General features: G+C 41.3%; 1 protein-coding gene across 2 annotated transcripts in view; it reads left to right on the top strand.

The window, feature by feature from the left end:
* Positions 1–8,046: 8,046 nt before the first annotated feature.
* Positions 8,047–19,038, top strand: part of SLC44A1 (solute carrier family 44 member 1) — a 197,288-nt gene continuing 186,296 nt past the window's right edge. The window contains exon 1 of one of the 2 annotated variants that reach the window (XM_021672129.2): positions 8,047–8,303. In XM_021672129.2, the coding sequence (XP_021527804.1) occupies positions 8,268–8,303 (36 nt within the window). In that variant the 5' untranslated portion in view covers positions 8,047–8,267. The remainder of the gene's footprint in view (positions 8,304–19,038) is intronic. The other variant, XM_021672128.2, reaches the window with a different exon arrangement.

The raw sequence follows: 19,038 nt of genomic DNA, 5'->3' as shown, positions 1-19,038 counted from the left end.
AATCTCTTAACAGGACTTGAGGTAAGCTGAGAATGACTGCAGTTAAGCTTCAAATTGCTAGTTCAGCAATTTGTACAGAGCCTTGTAGCCCACCCCGCCTACCCATTCCTCCACATTGCTCTGTAGCACCACACTAGCAAGCAAACTATGGAAGCACTTGGGAAGTGAGTTGGTGGTCAAGTCAGGCTTAATTTCCAGGGAGTCTATGTCCTTTGCTCAGTGGGAGTAATATCAGTTAGTATCCCTGAAGTGGTACCTTGGTATTCTCAAAAAGTTCAATTACTTCCCAAGGCCTAGTAATTTCCTGCCAGGCACAGGATCATCTGGTTCTACGAGAATTGAGTCCCACTGAAAGCATTCTGAAGACTGAAGGCTTTGGGAAAGAATATGGAAGACTCCTGTCAATCATACTTAGGCACTATTTTTCTGAATTGAGTAGGGGAGTTGATGAGTAGGGGTATAGCTCTAGCACCTAGTGTTTTTATTATTTAATATTTCCTCCCTCTAGTCCGCCCCGTAAGATACCATCATAGTGATCATTTTAAAGCAAAAAGCTCACTGTTTTACTACTTTACTCAAAACCTTCTGGTTCCTCTTATCTGTAGGAGGTACAAATTCCAAGGCCTATGAATGCCAGAGCGTAATGTAGATAGGAGACACTGGCCCCCGTCAGAAGATACTTTAGAGTGTTTGAAACTGTGACAAACAGAAGAGCTCATGCCACGATCTCCCAACCAACATGTTCTTCTTACAGTATGACATTGATACTCCTCAAGGATAGGGTTTGGGGAACACTTATAGTCCCTTCCCTTGAATCTGAATGGGCCTGTGACTATAGCAAAGTGATGCTGTGTGCTACCCAAGGCCAGGTTATAAAAGGTAATGCAGTGTTAGCCTGGTCCTCTAAAGATGCTCACCCTGGCCTGGTGCGGTGGCTCATGCCTGTAATCCCAGCACTTTGGGAGGCCAAGGCAGGTGGATCACCTTAGATCAGGAGTTCAAGACCAGCTTGGCCAACATGGTGAAACTCTGTCTCTACTAAAAATACAAAAATTAGCCAGGTCTGGTGGCAGGTGCTTGTAATTCCAGCTACTCGGGAGGCTGAGGCAGGAGAATTGCTTGAATCCAGGAGGCGGAGGTTGCAGTGAGCCCAGATCATGACACTGCCCTCCAGCCTAGGTAGCAGAGCGAGACTCTGTCTCAAATAATAATAATAATAATAATAATAATAATAATGATACTTTTTAAAAAAAGATGCTCACACTTAGAACTCAGCTACCAAGCTGTGAGGAAACCCAGGTCACATGGCAAGGCTCCAAGTAGGCATTCTGGCTGACAGCCAACAGCCAGTATTAACCTCAAGACATGAGGAAACTTCAAGGTAACTCCTGCCTCATCCAATAACTAAATGCGTTACATGACAATGCTTAAGTGAAAACCGCCTAGCTGGGCCTACTCTGGTCCCCCAACTGTGAAAGCTGATGATTGTTATTGCTTTAAGTCATCAAGTTTTAGTTTGGTTTGTGATACAACAATAGATAACTGGAATATCCAGTAGATCTTATTGATTTCTAAGCCTGCACCTTTGCTTAAGTCATTTTACACAGAGAGTTCTCTTTTTCTCCCCTCATCTTCACTTATCCAAAGCTACATGTTGTTCAAAAAACAACTGAAACACCATTTCCTTTATGAAGCTTTTCCTAATCATGGCATTTGTGACCTATTCTTTCCTTGTACTCTGGACACTGTATATGTTCTTCATGATTAACAGGTCATTCCGGAGAACCCCCTCCCTGTTCTTAATAAAATAAAATGTTTTATTTTATTAAAATATTTAAATATAGTTTTTTAAAAAGTACATGCTTTTGTCAAAATTACAAAAAATTCAGAACATGTCTCTCTTCTGTCTTGTTCTAGCTCACCACGTTTTATCCCTACCTCCTCTCCAAAGGTAACTGTTGCTAACAGATTGGTATATATTCCTCACAACCTCATCTATACAAACATGCACACATGTGCTTGTGCACACACAATTTACATCACATACACACAACTGACATGAACAGGATTCCATCATAATCCTGTTTTGTAAACTACTGTTTTTAGTTGATGGCATATTTTAGTTATGCATGGCCCATGTCATTAAATGCAGGTTGCTCATACTTTTTTTTTTTTGAGATGGCGTCTTGCTCTGTCTCCAGGCTGGAGCACAGTGGCGCAGTCTTGGCTCACTGCAACCTCCACCTCCCAATCCAAGCAATTCTTTCGCCTTAGCCTCCTGAGTAGCTGGGACTACAGGCGCATGCCAAATGCCCAGCTAATTTTTGTATTTTTAGTAGAGATGGGGTTTGACCATGTTGGCTAGGATAGTCTTGATCTCTTGACCTCATGTTCTGCCCGCCTTGGCCTCCCAAAATGCTCATACTTTTTAACAGTTGTATAGTGCTTCCTATTTTTTAAGCAATTACTTAGCCAATCTTCTGTTTATGGAAATTTAGATTTTCCTCAATTTTTCCATGTTAAAAACAAGACTGTATTGCTGTTGGATATTCTAAGGGGAAGAATTGCTGGCTTAAAAGAATACACCTTTTACATTTTGATACAAATTCATAAATTTCTCCCCAGAAAGAGGGTAACTATTTATATCACCGTTAATCGTGTATAGAGTACTATGACCTTCTCTCACACTGGTTATTATTAAGCTTTTAAATCTTTGCCAATTTGCTAGGTGAGGAATGATGTCTCCTAATTTTTAAGTTTACAGTTTTATTATTAGTGAGGTGGAGCAACATTTCACATTTTATTAGTTCTTATATTTCTTTCACTGTGGATTTTGTCTGTTATGTCCTTTACTCATTTTTCTCTGGAGTGGGTTTTGTTTTGTTTTAAATAGAAGCTTCTTGTGTATTATGTAAACCTTTATATAGACGTTACAAGTATTACTTATCTTTTCGTCATTTGTATTTATTTTGTAGTACCTTTTGCATGTAGGAGTTTTAAAAATGTTTATATGGTTAATCCTATCTGTCTTTTACTAAGGTATTAGGCTAGTGTTATCCAAAGAAAAGCCTTCTATACTTCCAATATTAGAAAAATAAACTTTTTTTTTTTTTTTTTTGAGACAAAGTTTGGCTGTATCATCCAGGCTGGACTGCAGTGGTGCCATCTTGGCTCACTACAACCTCTACCTCCCAGGCTCAAGCCATCTTCCCATCTCAGCCTCCTGAGTTGCTGGGACTACAGACATACACCATGATGCCTGGCTAATTTTTGTATATTTTGTAGAGACAAGGTTTTGCCATGTTGCCTAGGATGGTCTCGAACTTGTGAGCTCAAGCGATCTGCCTGCCTCAGCCTCTCAAAGTGCTGGGATTACGGGTATCGGCCACTGTGCCCAGTCAGAAAAACAAACCTGTTTTACACCAGAAATTATACAGTAAAAAAAAAAAGGATTTTTAAAAGTAGTAATCTGATATTTAAAATAAGCTTTCCTTTGAGACACTCTAGGCATTTATAAATCTAAATTCCTAAGGATTCATTGACAAAATTCATTTATTCACTGAATAAATATTTATGAAACATTCCTGGATACCAAAAACTGTTTTCTAGGCATTTGGTACACAGTGGGAACTTGTCTAGTGGAGGTAAGAAAGGGTTAACAGGAAAAAGAAAAATGTAGCAGCGTTTTTTAAATTAAAAAAAAAAAAATCAATCTTTGTGGACCTCCTTTAAGCTTATATAGCATGTGGACTTTTCCCTTTCATTAAATTTAAACTATGCTCTGTTCTTGGTTTAAATATCTTTCCACACCTTAACAATGATCTAAAGGCAAGGAATGTACTTTGTCTTTGAATCCCAGGGACTTAGGTAGGTATTTGGTTCATTATAATGGCTCAAGAAATGTCGTTAAATAAATAGATTTCCCTACTTTACAAATGTCTTTTTTCCTTCTCAAATTAATACTCATAACCCTGCTTCTATTTCCTCCTCTTCCTCATCCCACTATCCCAAAACAAAAAACCAACACTAATTTTATGTTGGAAACAGCCCACATCCCTGAGGACTGATGCTTGAGCACAGGCTACTTAATCAAAATCAAACATGCTTAGCTCATAGAAAGCAGTCAATACAAAAATTATTAAATGAATTGAATGATTACAATTTTTTTTAAAAAGTCATTTGGAAAAATAGTAGGGAGAAGCTACACCCCTCTAAACACAAGTTCTAGAAAGCATTTAAAGAGAATTCATACATTGTTTGATCTTGCAACAAAAATCCAAGTGAAACCACAAATAAAAGCCAGAGGTATTAATTAACACTGGAGGAACATCAACTTACATGTGTGAGCAGAAACAAAGTTGCAGAGCTAAGGACTTAAGACTTGCCAGTCTTGCTAATACAATGTTGTCTTCTTCTATTGTATGCCTGAGTTCTTTTCAGGTAAAGTGGATTTCTAACTTCTGGTTTAACTGGGAGGCTGAGATACATTTCTAACTTCTCAAATAGAGACCTGCTCTTGCCTCTCTGGCAATGAATGAACAGTTACATTGGTTACAATTAGTTTTTGCTTTTGGAGCATCTCCCAGGGGTGATATGCGAATGCTCAGGAGGAAGAGGTTGTGAGGCAAATCTGGAAGCTAGGGCTCTGCTGAAGCAAATATGCTCTTGTGGGATGTGGCTGTGAGCACAGTATGTGCTAAAATGTAAATAACACAGCCAAAGCACCAAATGCCATAGTTTTTAAATTAAGAGGACTATTCTGGGCAGTTATAGACATATACATATAGAGATGCATTTATATTTCTGTTACCCGAAAACCTGAAATCATGTGAACAATGAGTCGAGCTTTATTAAAATCATTGGAAAGACCATTAATTCAATGTTTTCCCTCAGTGAGTGGCCAGCACCAAGCCCTCCATCTGAAGCTCGAACCCTTGGAATTCATACGGCCAATTATGCAATACTAGACCATTGGGAAGCATTTCTGGCTGGCTCAGCTGGTGATCCGATTTTACTCTGCAGCATCAAGATTGATAGACCTTATAATTTTATCCTGGTTAGTGCAGATGCTGTTTGTACGTAAGTTTTATAAAAACCTCCTCTTTTTCCCAAAAGGAAAAGAATAACCTAAGCCCCTTCGAAGGGGCTTGCCCTGACAACATCTCATGATGGTGAGATGAGTAACCTGATCACTGGCTTAAGAAAAAAAAATCCCTTTTGTGATTTCTGAGTTTGCTGTGTTTTAATTTCATTGAATGCCGTGTGTACTTGTTTATGAGAAAGAGCGAAAAGGAATAGTAATTTGCCCCTCTCTCCTTTTACAAGGCTTTTTTTTTTAGCCTGAGGGGGATGGGAAAGAGACTCATTCTTAGAAGGTACAGGATATCAATGCAAGAGCTGTTAGTTTCCCTGAGGCTAATGAAGAGGTATAATTTTGAAACATCACATTCATATGCATATATGGTGCATACATACATAATTAGTGTGTTTACAAAGCACCTTGCAGAATCTTAGAATTCTTAGTTCTATTAACCTTAAAGGGGAAACCAGAATTCAGATCAGTCAAGCACAATGGACTGTGGTTGCTTTCAATTATATTCACATTATCTATGTCAGGAAAGAGATCTCCAAAAAAGTAAAATATATTTTATGAAGCACTGCCACAGTCTGTTACACATTTATCTGCTTCTACAGTTCCAACTACAGAATAAGCACTAGCTACTCTATGGAACAACAGCACTAGCCAAAAAGATTTTTCTAATCTGAGAGAAATGCTCCCATATTGACTCTGCTAAGAGAAACAACTCCCCTTTCCTTGACTATAAAGGAGGAAGACAGATGGCTTCTTGTTTAGGACTGTAATTTTACTTTCAGCCTCCTCCCTAAGTTAAAAACAAGATGTACTTTTCTGGCTTTGAGGGAAAAACCTCAAGGGAATGTTTTTTATTCCTGGCTGCACTGAATAATTCAACAAACATTTGAAAGAGCTGAGGGAGATACAAAAGAGAAAATACTTTTCCTTGTTCTCAGGGAGTTTACAATCTAATTCTGGAGTTTATAACCAGAATTGGGACTAGAACCATTAGAGTTTTATGTCTTCACTTGTATTTATTGGTCTAATGGTTGCCAGAAACATGTAGGATTCGCCAGCTCCGTGGTATGGTGGACCCTCTGATCAAATTGAAAGGAAACTAGGAAGAATGCAAAATTCAGGATCTCAGACAGCTGAGTACTTGCTGACCTAGCAGCACATTTTTATGTTAATTTAATCTTGACCACAAGACTTTACAGTCATACCTGCTACCAGCATTTCACAGCAGAGGACAATGAGATTTGGAGAAGTAACGCGTCCACAGTCACAAACTCAGGAAATGGCACAGGAAAACACCAATTAGGAATTCTTCTCTGGCCCTTTCTGTTGCTGTCCCCTTACAGGCTCCCATTCCAACTTTCCTTTGCTTAAATTCCCTTTCAAAGTATGTAAAGTCAACTTAATTCGGTGTTCTTTTCTTCCCTTTAAAGTACTCTTTAAAACTTGATGTCGCATATTTGGTGAATCAGTCCTTTTGGAAGTCTCACTCCCTGGCATCTTTGCAAATCAACTTACTTCCTTTTCTGAGTCTGTCTTTTGAGACATTCTTTGACAAGATGAAATGAGATGTGAAGGTTATAACATTGCCTGACAATGTGGTTCTCTTAACATTAATCATTATCGTTAGTTTTATTTCTTTCACTTTTTTTTTTTTTTTTTTTTTTGAGACAGGGTCTCGCTCTGTCGCTCAGGCTGGAGAGAAATGGCGCAATCTCGGCTCACTGCAACCTCCACCTTCTGGGTTCAAGTGCTTCTCCTGCCTTAGCCTCCCGAGTAGCTGGGATTACAGGCGCCCGCCACCACGCTTGGCTAATTTTTGTATTTTTAGTAGAGTCAGGGTTTCGCCATGTTGGCCAGGCTAGTCTTAAACTCTTACCTCAAGTGATCCACCTGCCTCGGCCTCCCAAAGTACTAGGATTACAGGCGTGAGCCACCGCGCCCGGCCATTTCTTTCATTTTTTAACTGTTTTCACCTCACACTGTATTTCCTAACGACTCTTTTGGAGTCGCAAATTTCTTGAAGATACTGACCATGTCTACTCTAACTTGTTACTACTTCCTTGAGTCTATTGGTTTAGCAGCAGGAACTTGGTAAGTCTCTTTCGTTCGTGTCTTTATTCCCAGTACCAGTTACTGGAACTTAGCATGTCTTAAGTAAGTATTTGTAATATGAATAAATTAATGTCCGCTTCTTGTTTTTTGTGGACTATCCCGTATAAGAAAGTTAAGCTTAGATCCAATACGGCTTTGATTGGTGAGCCTGGAAAACTTTTTGCCTTTTTCTTATTTCTGGCTCTTTATTACCATTTCAACCTTGGGGACGTTTCATTAGGTTCTTGGTCCCTTTCAAGGCTCAGTTTCCACATCAGCAAAATGGGGACAGTAGCAACAGATGCTTGTTTCTTCCCGTCTTCTATCACCAATTCCTTCCCCACGAAAGGTTTCTTGTGTACGCTTTCCTCTGGAGAGAGGAAAAAAAAAAAAAAATAGCGACGGACCGGTAAGAGGCCATCAGGATCCTCAGTTGCGCGCCCAGCGGGAAGGGTCTGAAGTCCCGCCTGCCTCCGGAGGCTGGAAGCAACCAGGCCCCTTCTCGGCAGCGAGTCGGCCCCGGTCTTCGGCTGCCTCAGTCAGCGCTGCCCGCTCGCCTCGAGGCAGAAAGCTGCCTCGGTGCCACCGCTAAATGAGCCCGGCGCCGCGCAGCCTCTGACACGCGCGGAAGGGCCCGGCCTCGTTCTGGCTGCCGCCGCCCTGCCGCCCGCGCGGCGCTGCACTGGGGGCGGGGAGTCTGATGGGAGACGCGCGCGGCGCTGAGGAGGCGGCGGCCCGGGAGAGGGAGCGGGAGAGGGACTGGGCGCGGGAGGCGGGAGGCGGGGGACAGAGGGAGGCGCCGCCGCCGCCGCCGCCCGCCCCTTTCCGCTGGGGAGCAGCTGCAGCAGCAGGAGCAGAGCAGGAGCCGCGCAGCCGCCGCCGCTGCCGCCGGGGGATGTGGCGGGCGCCTGCCCCGAGCCGCGCCGTCCCTTGAGTACCAGCCGCTGCCACCGCCGCCGCCGCTGCCGCCGAGCCGTGCAGGGCCAGGCCGCGCCCTCCCCGGGCGCCCGCCGGCTCGCATGCCGAGGGGCTCCGGGGCGTAGCTGCGCGCCCGGCGCCGCCTCCGGGCTCCTTCGGCCCCGCCATGGGCTGCTGCAGCTCCGCCTCCTCCGCCGCGCAGGTGAGGGGCTCCCGCCTCCCGGCCGCCCGCCCGGATGCCTCCCTTGCTCCGCGTCGCGCAGCGGGCGCCCGCCGCCCGTTGCCTCTCGCTGTCCCCAGCCTCCCCTGAGCGCACCGTGCGGTCCAAAGATCCCCACTCCGCCTCTCCCTTCCCCGGGTCCTGCTGATGCCTGCGCGCTCGCTCCGCGGCTGCCGACTCGCAGGCGCCTCTGCGCGGCCCCCAGTGCGCCCTCAGCGGCCCCTTCCCCACTCGACCCCCTCCTCCCAGTCACACCTGAGCGGCCCGTCCCGCCCGCCGGCAGGTAGAGGCTGCACTGGCGCCTCCTCTGCCCCAGGTGGCATCCCCTTCCCTGGTCTTCCGGGCCTGGCTCCTCTCTTCCACCTCCGTGGAGTCTCCCCGCCATCCGCCGCCTGTTTTCTGTGCTCCTCGCCGCTGTACCCCCAGCAAGGGCTCTTCACCTCTCCCACCGAATTCCAGTTTCTGCTTCATTAGATATTCGGTGTCTTTTCTCTTGCCCGCCGTCCCCCGGTTGGGTTCAGGTGTTTGAGCGGGTCCCGAAGCCCTTCCACGGCCCGCTCTGCAGACCTCGCTTGCTCGCTCGGACCCCATCCCCCCTTGGTGCCGTGACCCGGGCCCCGCGGCCTCCCCGCACTCGGAGGCCCCTGCGGGAGCGCCGGCTCTGGGCTGGGAAGGAGATTGGGCACCTGGTGGGTGACGGGAGCGTTACGGAAACTCCCTCTTTGTTGCCAGTGTAACAGGAGGAAGAGGTTCCGAATTTAGTTTTTCTGTGGGCACTGGCTGAATGTTGTCGCTGAGGGCTGAGATGCAGAGATTTCTCCCAGCTTCTACCCTGCCCCCATCCAAATTTCGCTAACCTCCTTCTCTCGGATCCGAGCCCTTAACCTGGGTGGAAATGTTTAGACAACTGTATGAGGATCAAATGTAATAGAACTTGACTGCTGGCCACTAATAACTGAGAGGACCTGTTTGTAAATTACCTAATTTAGTGGATTAGTGAGTGTATTTACAAATACGATAAAAAGCAGTCAGGAATACTGCATCAAACAGTCTTGTGGTGGTGTATGAAAAATAGGCTCTGACAACGCCTGGGATGTAATCTCACAGTTTCATTAGCGTAGAATTTAACTGTGTCTATGATTTGTTTGTTTTAGGGGTAGAAAAGGGCTCTTGTTTTTAGAAATAAAAGGATGGTTGGTTCTTGGTGAAGAAAAATTGCTAGTTTGGGGGAAAAAAATTCCTGTAGCGATCTAGCATCTGTGATAATGCCAGAAGTGTTTTTGCTGCTGCTAAATGACTATATATAACTCAGTTTTAAATAACCTGCATACTTGTTCTGAAAATCTGAGATCTGCTAGAGAGAAAATGACTAGAATTGCAGATGAATGGGGGACATTTATGTTTTATTAGGTATCCATTCTATCATCCTATTCCTCCAGTCCTTTTTTCCCCCAATGTTTGCTTACCCATTTGCTTTTTTTTTTTTCTACTAGTATTATAGTCAGGCTTATTGGTGTAGTTAAACGTTATTATTCAGTTATAATAGCAAAGGAAAACTATATGTAGAGGTGTTAGGAAGGAGACACTTGGTATATCAGAGTTTTCATATTAACATATAAAGGTGTAGAATTACAAGTAACTTTCAACTGATTAGGAATTGAGGGGGTTCTCGTTGGTTGCTGTTCATCTAATATTTATTTAAATATAATTTTCACCAAAAAGGTGTTTTTCAGATTGCCTTTCTTTTTAGAATTCAATTGATTTACATTCTGTTTCAGTGGTGAAATGCCTTTAAGACAGAAAAGTATTGATAGTTTATGGATGGCTTGTTCAGTGCATGAAGAATTAAATTTGGAAGGGATGGGTGCTGCACTTGAACTCTGCTTTAAAACAGGTAGTGGGTCTTGCATATGTCTAGCTCCACGTCATACTTTTTAGAATGCTATCGTATATGTTTTCTTTTACCTCCTCTCAGTGTAGAACATACCATGTTCTACAGATACGATGCATTTCATGCACCCAATGGGTGCATTTTTTTCCTGTGGATTCCTATAACCAATCAACAGCTGTCACATGCCTTTAAGTTCAGCTTTAGGGACTTGTAGTGTTCAGTGGAGCATTGAGGAGCAGGTTTTGTGCCAAAGAGCTGTTTTTGTTTTTTTTTTCTTATTTGAGATTTTTGGCATCCTTCTTCATTTGTGAAATGTTAATAATCTGCTGACATTTTAACTCTCCTTTCAGGAGCATCACCAGTTTTAGAACACTGTTATTCCTATATGTGTTTTGAAGCTAAATAGGGTTGCAATTCCACATCTTCTCCAGCATCTCTTAGGCGTCTCAAATGTTCAAATATATTTTCTTTTTCTTCTTCTTTTTTTTTTTTTTTAAGATGGAGTTGTGCTTTTGTTGCCCAGGCTAGAGTGCAATGGCGTGATCTCGGCTCACTGCAACCTCTGTCTCACGGGTTCAAGCAATTCTCCTGCCTCACTCAGCCTCCCAAGTAGCTGGGATTATAGGCATGCACCACCTCACCTGGCTAATTTTGTATTTTTAGTAGAGAAAGGGTTTCGCCATGTTGGTCAGGCTGGTTTCGAACTCCTGACCTCAGGTGATCCACCTGCATCAGCCTTCCAAAGTGCTGTTATTACGGACATGAGCCACTGCACCTGGCCAGGGGTCTCAAATGTATTTTCACATAGAATATGTTTGTTTCATCCCTTCTACTGGATTGTGAGCTTCTTGAGTATAGGAACTGTTTTTGTTTTCCTAATCTGTGTATTCACTGCAGTGCCTCACTGTACCTTGTATGTAATAGTTGCTCAGCAGTAGTCACCGGAGGGAATACATACACACATATTTGAACCTCTGGCTGGCAAGTGGCATCAAATGTGAATGAAGACCTGACCCTTCTTCTGTTGGAATTCCATGGGCTGGTTGACTAATTCTGCCAAGGCATCCTCTTCTGAACTCAAACCTGTATTGTTTAAGTTAAAATTTACCTGCCTTTCCTATATTCCTTCTTATTCTTTTCGTGGTACCATCAGCTTGCAGAATTGTGCAAAGTTTTCCTTTGCTCCTGATGACTTGCTTAATGTGTGTGTTTGGAGCAGTGGCTATAATATCTTAAAAGAGCTTGTCTGCAAACTCTAATGATAACCTACACAACACATCAAAACAGTGTGCTTTGAGGTAATCTTCAGTTCAGCTTAGCTTTTCTCAGCAGTATCTTTAGCAACTTTAAAGCTCTGGCAGGTTTTATCAATGTAAATAAAGTGAATTTTCTTTTTGTGGCAGGTATTCACTTTTGAAATATAATTTATTTTCCTTTATAGTCTCTTGCTGTGTTGTAGATTCTCATAAAAGAGTTTGTGGTCTTCCAAACTTTCATCTCTTGTAATCTGTCCTGGTATTATTTTCATTTTCTTGGCAGTGTCTGGGTATCATAATTTTCCATCCAAATAATTATACTGTTTTAGGATTTAGATCAAAGAAAAGTGTCACATTCTGTACTAGTATTTCATCGCTAGATGAGCAAATTATTGGCAAAATAATTTGTTCTGTATTAGCTATGTACATCTAATAATCTTAAAAGTGTGTAGTGAGTCAGGGCTCTTAAAGAACTTTTAAAATTATTTTTAAAAAATTAGTAGCCATTACAAGTTATTTACTAATATTGGTAATTGCTCAGTACAGACCAACACATGATAGTCTTTGCCTAAAAGCCTTTTGAGGTGAACGTAAAAGTAAGATAGTCTTGAGTTTCTTTTTACAGTACTAATCCTCCCTAAGACTCTTACAATTTGTTCCCATCTCCCTATAATTCGTTTGTTCTGTTATAACCTGACATAATTTCTATCCTTGTAATGTTAAACTTCAAAGTTCACTTGTAAATCTTCAGATTTATTAAATGCTCTTTCCCATTGACAAACCAGTTTGAATGAATCTTTTGAAAGATTACTTAGCAAATTGCCATTAGTCTTTGTCCTTAATGGCTAGATCATTATTTCTCACAGCAGTGCTTTGGAGGCAAGGAGATTTTGCAAGTTCTGTGAAGTTCTATGTCCTTCAGTTCTAACCTTAGAAATTGTGAGAGGGATGGAGGAGAATCTTTCGAGTTGAACAAACTGCCTCTTGTCTGTCTAGCTTTAGGAGGCTTTTGTCCACTGTCTCATCCCATGGTCTTCAAATTGAAGGCTGTATAGTAACTGTCTTTTTCTAGCTCTCATATTCTGTTTTGGGAGTAATAAAAACGATCCAAAGTGGTTTACAAATGCTGGTTAATATTTGCATATGCTAACTGTGCTTTAACAGAATTTTAATAATACTGTCATCTATAGCAGCTTTGTGGAGTTTGAAGTCAGATGGTAAAAATTAAATTTGAAGAGTGTAGTGGGAATTACCAGCAGAGATTAAGTTGCTCAATTAAATTATGACCTGCAAAGTAAACTTGCTCTAACCGGAACAGAAGTCACAACATGAAGCCTTTTTTTTCTTTCATCTTCTGAATACTGTGCTATTAGCATAGAGGATCCACTCCTCAAAATATGTATATCAAAATTAGTGTCCAAATTGGAAAATAATGTAGAAATGGTATTTCATTTTATTTTATTTTTTAAGATGGAGTTTCACTCTCAGTGCCCAGGCTGGAGTTCAGTGGCATAATTTTGGCTCACTGCAACCTCCACCTCCTGGGTTCAAGTGATTCTCCTGCCTCAGCCTCCCAAGTAGTTGGGATTACAGGTGCTCACCACCACACCCGGCTAATTTTTTTTTTTTTTTTTTTTTGCATTTTTAATAGAGACAGGTTTTTACCATGTTGGTCAGGCTCATCTCGAACTCCTGACCTCAGGTGATCCACCTGCTTCGGCTCCCAACTGGGATTACAGGCATGAGCCATCATGATGGGCCAAGAAATGGTAATATTTTTTTGTATAGCTGTTTTCCACAACCATTTTCATGTTTTAATTCTGATAGTAACTCTGAAGTTAATTTTGCTTCCATGTTACAGCTAAAGAAATTGAGACTTGGGATTAGGAAACTTGGCTGAAGACACAGAGATACTAGGTGATAGATTTAAACTTAATCACAGATCTTCTGAATCTGAATCCTGTGCTTCTCTCTCTTCACATGTATAATTCCCAAATCTTTTTTTTTTTGAAATGGAGTCTCACTCTGTTGCCCAGGCTGGAGTGCAATGGCATAATCTCAGCTCACTGCCACCTCTGCCTACTGAGCTCAAGTGATTCTCCTGCCTCAGCCTCCCAAGTAACTAGGATTATAGGCATGTGCCACCACGCCTGGCTATTTCTTTTCTTTTTTTTTTTCTTTCTTTCTTTCTTTTTTTTTTTTTTTTTTGTATTTTTAGTAGAGATGGAGTTTCACCATGTTGGCCAGGCTGGTCTCAAACTCCTGGCCTTAAGTGATCTGCCCTCCTTGGCCTCCTAAAGTGCTGGGATTACAGACATGAGCCACTGCCCAGCCAATTCCCAAATCTTAAATTGCAGCTTACTTCTTTTTTCTTTTTTTTCTGAAACAGGGTCTCGATCTGTCACCCAGGCTAGAGTGCAATGACGTGATCGTAGCTCACTGCAGCTTCAATCTCCCAGGCTCAAGTGATCCTCCCACCTCTGCCTCCTGAGTAGCTGGGACTATAGGCATGAGCCTACACCTGACTATTTTTTTTTAATGTTTTAAATTTTTTATAGAGACAGGATCCCACTATGTTGCCTAGGCTGGTCTCAAACTCCTGGGCTCAAACAATCCTCTCACCTTGGCCTCCCAAAGTGCTAGGATTATAGGTGTGAGCGACTGCACTTGGTCTACTTTTTTATCTTTAAAAAAGGTTTACTTAATAAAATTTTGAATTAAAGAATTTCCAAGTTAAATTTCATGCCACCATTTTGAACTTCCTGCAGTTGCCTTCTGGAGAGTAGCATGGTACAGCAAAGCTAGTCCACTTAGAATGCTTCCAGGTTTAACAAATACTATACCATCAAATACTATTTGATGCGGTAACAGTGCAATCATTTAAAAATGTTGCAGGCCTGGGAAAATTATTTGTAAAAATATATTCTACTCCCAGTAATTGGTTAAAATTTTTTCTATGCTCCCCTTTCCCCTACTCAGACTGCAAAGAAAGAATGAAATATTTCAATTTGATAATTTTGCCTCAGATTTTTGGGACTATAGAGGATATAAGAGATAAACCTACTATTTTCTGTTGATCTAAATTAGAATTTAGGAATATGAAGTAGTCTGAGGTCAGAGAGATACATTATGAGGTAGCTGGGATTAGAAACCTGCTTAGTCCGTTAATCTCTTGTCCTTTCTGTAGTACAGTACTATTAATTCTTAATGTCTTAGGCTTTCTCCTCCTTTCAGCCTTAGCTGCACGTTAGAATCACTTGGAGAAGTTTACAAAACACTGATGTCTGGGTCCTATTCCCAGAGATTCTTGTGTATTAGTTCAGGACTGCTGTCTGGGCATCAAAAAAATATTTTTTCTTTTATAACTGCTTCTTGCAGAGCAGGGCTAACTCATAGCAGTGCACCCAGAGTAGCCAGCATCAAAATTTTTAAAAGTTCCCCTGGTAACCCTCATGTGTCACCAAGGTTGAAAGTCACTGTTGCTTATCCTTTCTGTAGTATGAAACCATCCCTTGTATGGTTTCAGTTACAATCTGTATGCTAACAGTTCCCAAACTAAATTACTGTTCTGGTCTCTGATCCTTATATGCACCTGATTAATTAGCATTTACACTGGAATATTATACAGGCAACTCAAACTCAGCATGTTTAAATCTGACCTCAAAATTGTACCCCTCACCCCCAGCTTTTTCAGTACTTTACCTCTGGTTCACTGAATGATACCAGTGTCCTGGTTGTGGAAACTGGAGACTTGAGTCCTTTAGAGAACCTGTCTTTCACTCTTCTATATCTAGTCACCACATCTTGCCTCTTTGACCTTCTCAACGTCACTGCCAGCACTGTAGTTCAAGCCTCTATCATCTCCAGCCCAGTTCCTTGGTTACAGATCTCTTCGTAACCATTCATGCTCCCTTCTGATATTTCTTCATATTACAATCTTCGTGATCTTTGAAAAATCCGAAGCCAATTTTGTTTCTCTCTGACTTAAAACCCTTTAATGGTTTCCCATTGCTCTTAGGACAAAGACCAGAACCCCTAACCCTGGACAAGAAGACCCTGTGTGGCTGTTCTCCATCTGTCTATAGGTTCATCTTGTGCTATGCTTATCTTTGCTCATTGCACTCCAGCCTCACGGATTCTTCAGTTGGTCGTATTCCTTTTTCTGTGAGGGCTTTTGCATATGTGGTTCACTTGTCTAGAATTCTCTTTGCTTTTCTCCCTGGCTTTTGGCTGGTTGCTTTAGGTTTCAGCCTTAAAGTTACTTCCTTGGAAAAGCCTTTTCTGATCCCTTCAAACTAGGCCATGTCTCCTCATTAAACTCTCATGGTCTTATGTGTTTTCCCTGTGAGCACTTAAAGCAGTAAATACATAATTTTACAGTTAATATTAATGTCTAGACTAGGAGTTGGCAAACTACAGCCCATGAACCAAATCTGACCTGCTACCTGTTTTTGTATGGCTTGCAAGCTAAGAATGGTACTTACATTTTTAAGTGGTTGAAACAAATCAAAAGAATATTATTTCATGAGAAATTTATTTCATAAATTATGAAATTTTAATTTCAGTGTTCACAAGGTTTTATTGGGACACAGTCATACTAATTCATTTACTTGCCTGTAGCTGCTTTCATGGCAGAGTTGAGTGGTTGTGACAAAGGCCTTATGACCTGCAAGCATAAATATTTACTCAGTGGCCCTTTACAGAAAATGTTTGCTGACCCTTGCTCTAGGCTGAGTTGATGAAGAGAGGGGTCATGTTTGCTTTGTTTATTGCTATCTTGGTGCTTAGCTGGTACTATACATGCTAGGTACTCATGAAATACTTGGATGAATTAACAAATATTCTCTTTCCCTCCATGGATAGAAGTGATTGAACTCCTACCTTAGAACTCTGGGGTTTAAAAATTCAATATAAAATTTAAAAAAAGATTCTTCTTTAGAAGATTCTTAACAGAATTTTCAACAGCTCTCTGAAGCAGCTTGTCTGTTGAAGGTATACATGTCATATACAAAGCAAGTATAAAGGTATAAGTTACTGGATCAAGGTGGATGAGAAAAGGCTAGTGCACTCCAGTAATGTGCCAGTCAGATTTACAGTGCTGATGTTTTTATAGCAGGCACAAATGGATGAGACTTTATGGCAAGCATTGTAAAGAAAACGTGTTTGAGCTGGTGAAAAATTTAAGTCATTAAAGAGTTGGACATTGTTATCTCTGCTATGGGAATTCACTCTGTGAAAATGGTTAAAGTTTTTGACACAGTGATATTTTTTCCTTTTTGGTACTGTTTGTTTTCTCATTTATTTGGAATATAGTATAGCATAATGTTCCAATTTTGAATTTATGCATTGTATCAAATTTAGTAATCTTTTTGGGAATTTAAAAAACGGATTTACATTTTTCAGTATGTTTTATTATACTCGATAAAGGGGTGCCAGTTTTTTCCCTCTGGGGGACTCTTTTGTAATTGTATAATATGATAATGTTGCATAATAGGGTTCATGTAACAAACATTTGGTTGATAGAAACCACTGGAATTTATTTTTTTGTGTGTGTGAAAATATTAATTATTCCTTTTAGTTGCTCTCTACAATATCCCACAACCAGATATTTAGACTTTTATTTAGTAGGGAAACCCTTAAAAGCAATTTTTATTCTAATTTTTAAAGTTGCCAGAAGTGCTGAAAATTCTTAAACAGAAGTGTTTGACTTCTGGATATGTTTATATTATGTAAAGTAAAAAAAACAGCAAGAAGATAGAAAAATTAAAAACAGATGATTGCCTCAAGATATTTAAGTAGCAGGGAAGGTATTAAAGTTTGTGGGGTTTTTTGTAGATTTGTGGTAATATAATGATGATTATGATCTCAGAACCTTTTTCATTATGAACTACTTATGAAGTTACAGCTATAAGAAATTAAAAAGGCCGGGTTTGGTGACTCACACATATAATCCCAACACTTTGAGAGGCTGAGGCAGGAGGATTACTTGAAGCCAGGAGTTCTAACCCATCTCCACAAAAAATAAAAAAAGAATTAGCCAGGTGTGGTGGTGTGTGCTTTTGGTCTCAGCTACTTGGGAGGCTGAGGTGGGAGGAAGCTCTCCTGAGCCAGGGAGGTTGAGGCTGCAGTGAGCTATGATTGTGCCTGCACTCCAGCCTGGGTGGCAGAGCAAGACCCTGTCTTAAACAAAAAACAAAAACTTAAATCCAAATAGCTAAAACATTCAGGAAAATTGGTTATCTCCTATAAGTCAAGGGGTAGGATAGCTTCCAGTTTGGTTAGCTCAGTGGCTTGATGATATCAGCAAGGACCTAAGTTTTCTCCTTGTTTTTTTTTGTTTTCTGTTTTTTTTTTTTTGGTCATTTTAAGGAAGGTAGCTTTTTCTTAATTAGCTCCCCTGGAGATCCCACGATGGCTGTGGGTCTTCTTACCGTCTTTTGCTGAGCTGACAATCTCCAGTGGTTTTCCTGTCATGGGAATTATAGAGAGGGCTGCACACTCATGCCTAAACAAGCTTTAGCAAGAAGAAGGCAAAGGACTCTGCAATTGGTTTAGACTAACCAGGACTTCCCTCTGAGTCAAGTGAGGGGCAGAGCAACACCGGAACAAAAGGAAGACTTTGCCAGCAAGGTAGTGGCAGGGAGCAGGAGCAGACATGGTGGCTGGGTAGGTAGCCAATTCTTTCTGCTGTGGCTTTGCCATTTTCTTCTGTCTTTAAATCAGACTTCCGTAGTATTTCCTAACATTTTACTTATAGCTCCATTATGAGCTTCACAGTTCGTAGTTGAAAGTCACACAGTTTTCTTCTTGTCCTAGTGATGCTGCTCTAGCCTTGTCCTAGTGATGCTGCTCTAGCCGTCGCTGAAACCCCTGTCTTTCTCCTTTGCTCACCCCCACTGCAACTTTCCCATTCTGAGCTAAGGACAGTTTCAGATAACAAGAGCCTTTGAGGTTGGAATAATGGTTAAGTAGTGAGTTAGTATTCCTGTAAGCCATAGTCCCTCCAGAGCACCTTGGGGGTTAGTATATCCTCTTCTCTCTCTAGCTCACAATCTCCTTTTCTACCTCTTTTGAAGTCTCACTTCTGTATGTGTTTATCTCTGTTTCAAAACTGAGTATCAAAAAATTGATAGTTTTCATTTTCCTTATTTTTCTCTCTATCTCCAGCTAATACACTTAAGGAGCTATAATACTGAGTAGAATATACCTCAGAGGGAAAAAGGGAGTGCCTCTGTTTTCTTTCTTTTTTTAACCCGTTTAATTACAGTTTCTTTTTTTTTTTAAAGTAAACAAGAATTAAACTGAAAAGTCCCATTATTTAGAATAAAGAGTTCTCACAGTATATAAAATGCATCCTTGCAATAAATAATTTACAGAAGGAAACTATTGTGTAAATATGTTTAATCTTGTTTTTTTTTTTTTTTTTTTTGAGTCGGAGTTTCGGTCTTGTTACTCAGGCTGGAGTGCAATGGCGTGATCTGGGCTCACCGTAACCTCTGCCTCCTGGGTTCAGACAATTCTCCTGCCTCAGCCTCCTGAGTAGCTGGGATTACAGGCACGCGCCACCGTG

This window comes from Aotus nancymaae, unplaced genomic scaffold, assembly GCF_030222135.1.
Source record: "Aotus nancymaae isolate 86718 unplaced genomic scaffold, 86718_ANA_hifiasm-v0.15.2.pri h1tg000003l, whole genome shotgun sequence".
Taxonomy (NCBI): Eukaryota; Metazoa; Chordata; class Mammalia; order Primates; family Aotidae; genus Aotus; species Aotus nancymaae.
The sequence above is the reverse complement of the archived record's forward strand: the minus strand, read 5'-3'. Positions and strand labels throughout refer to the sequence as shown.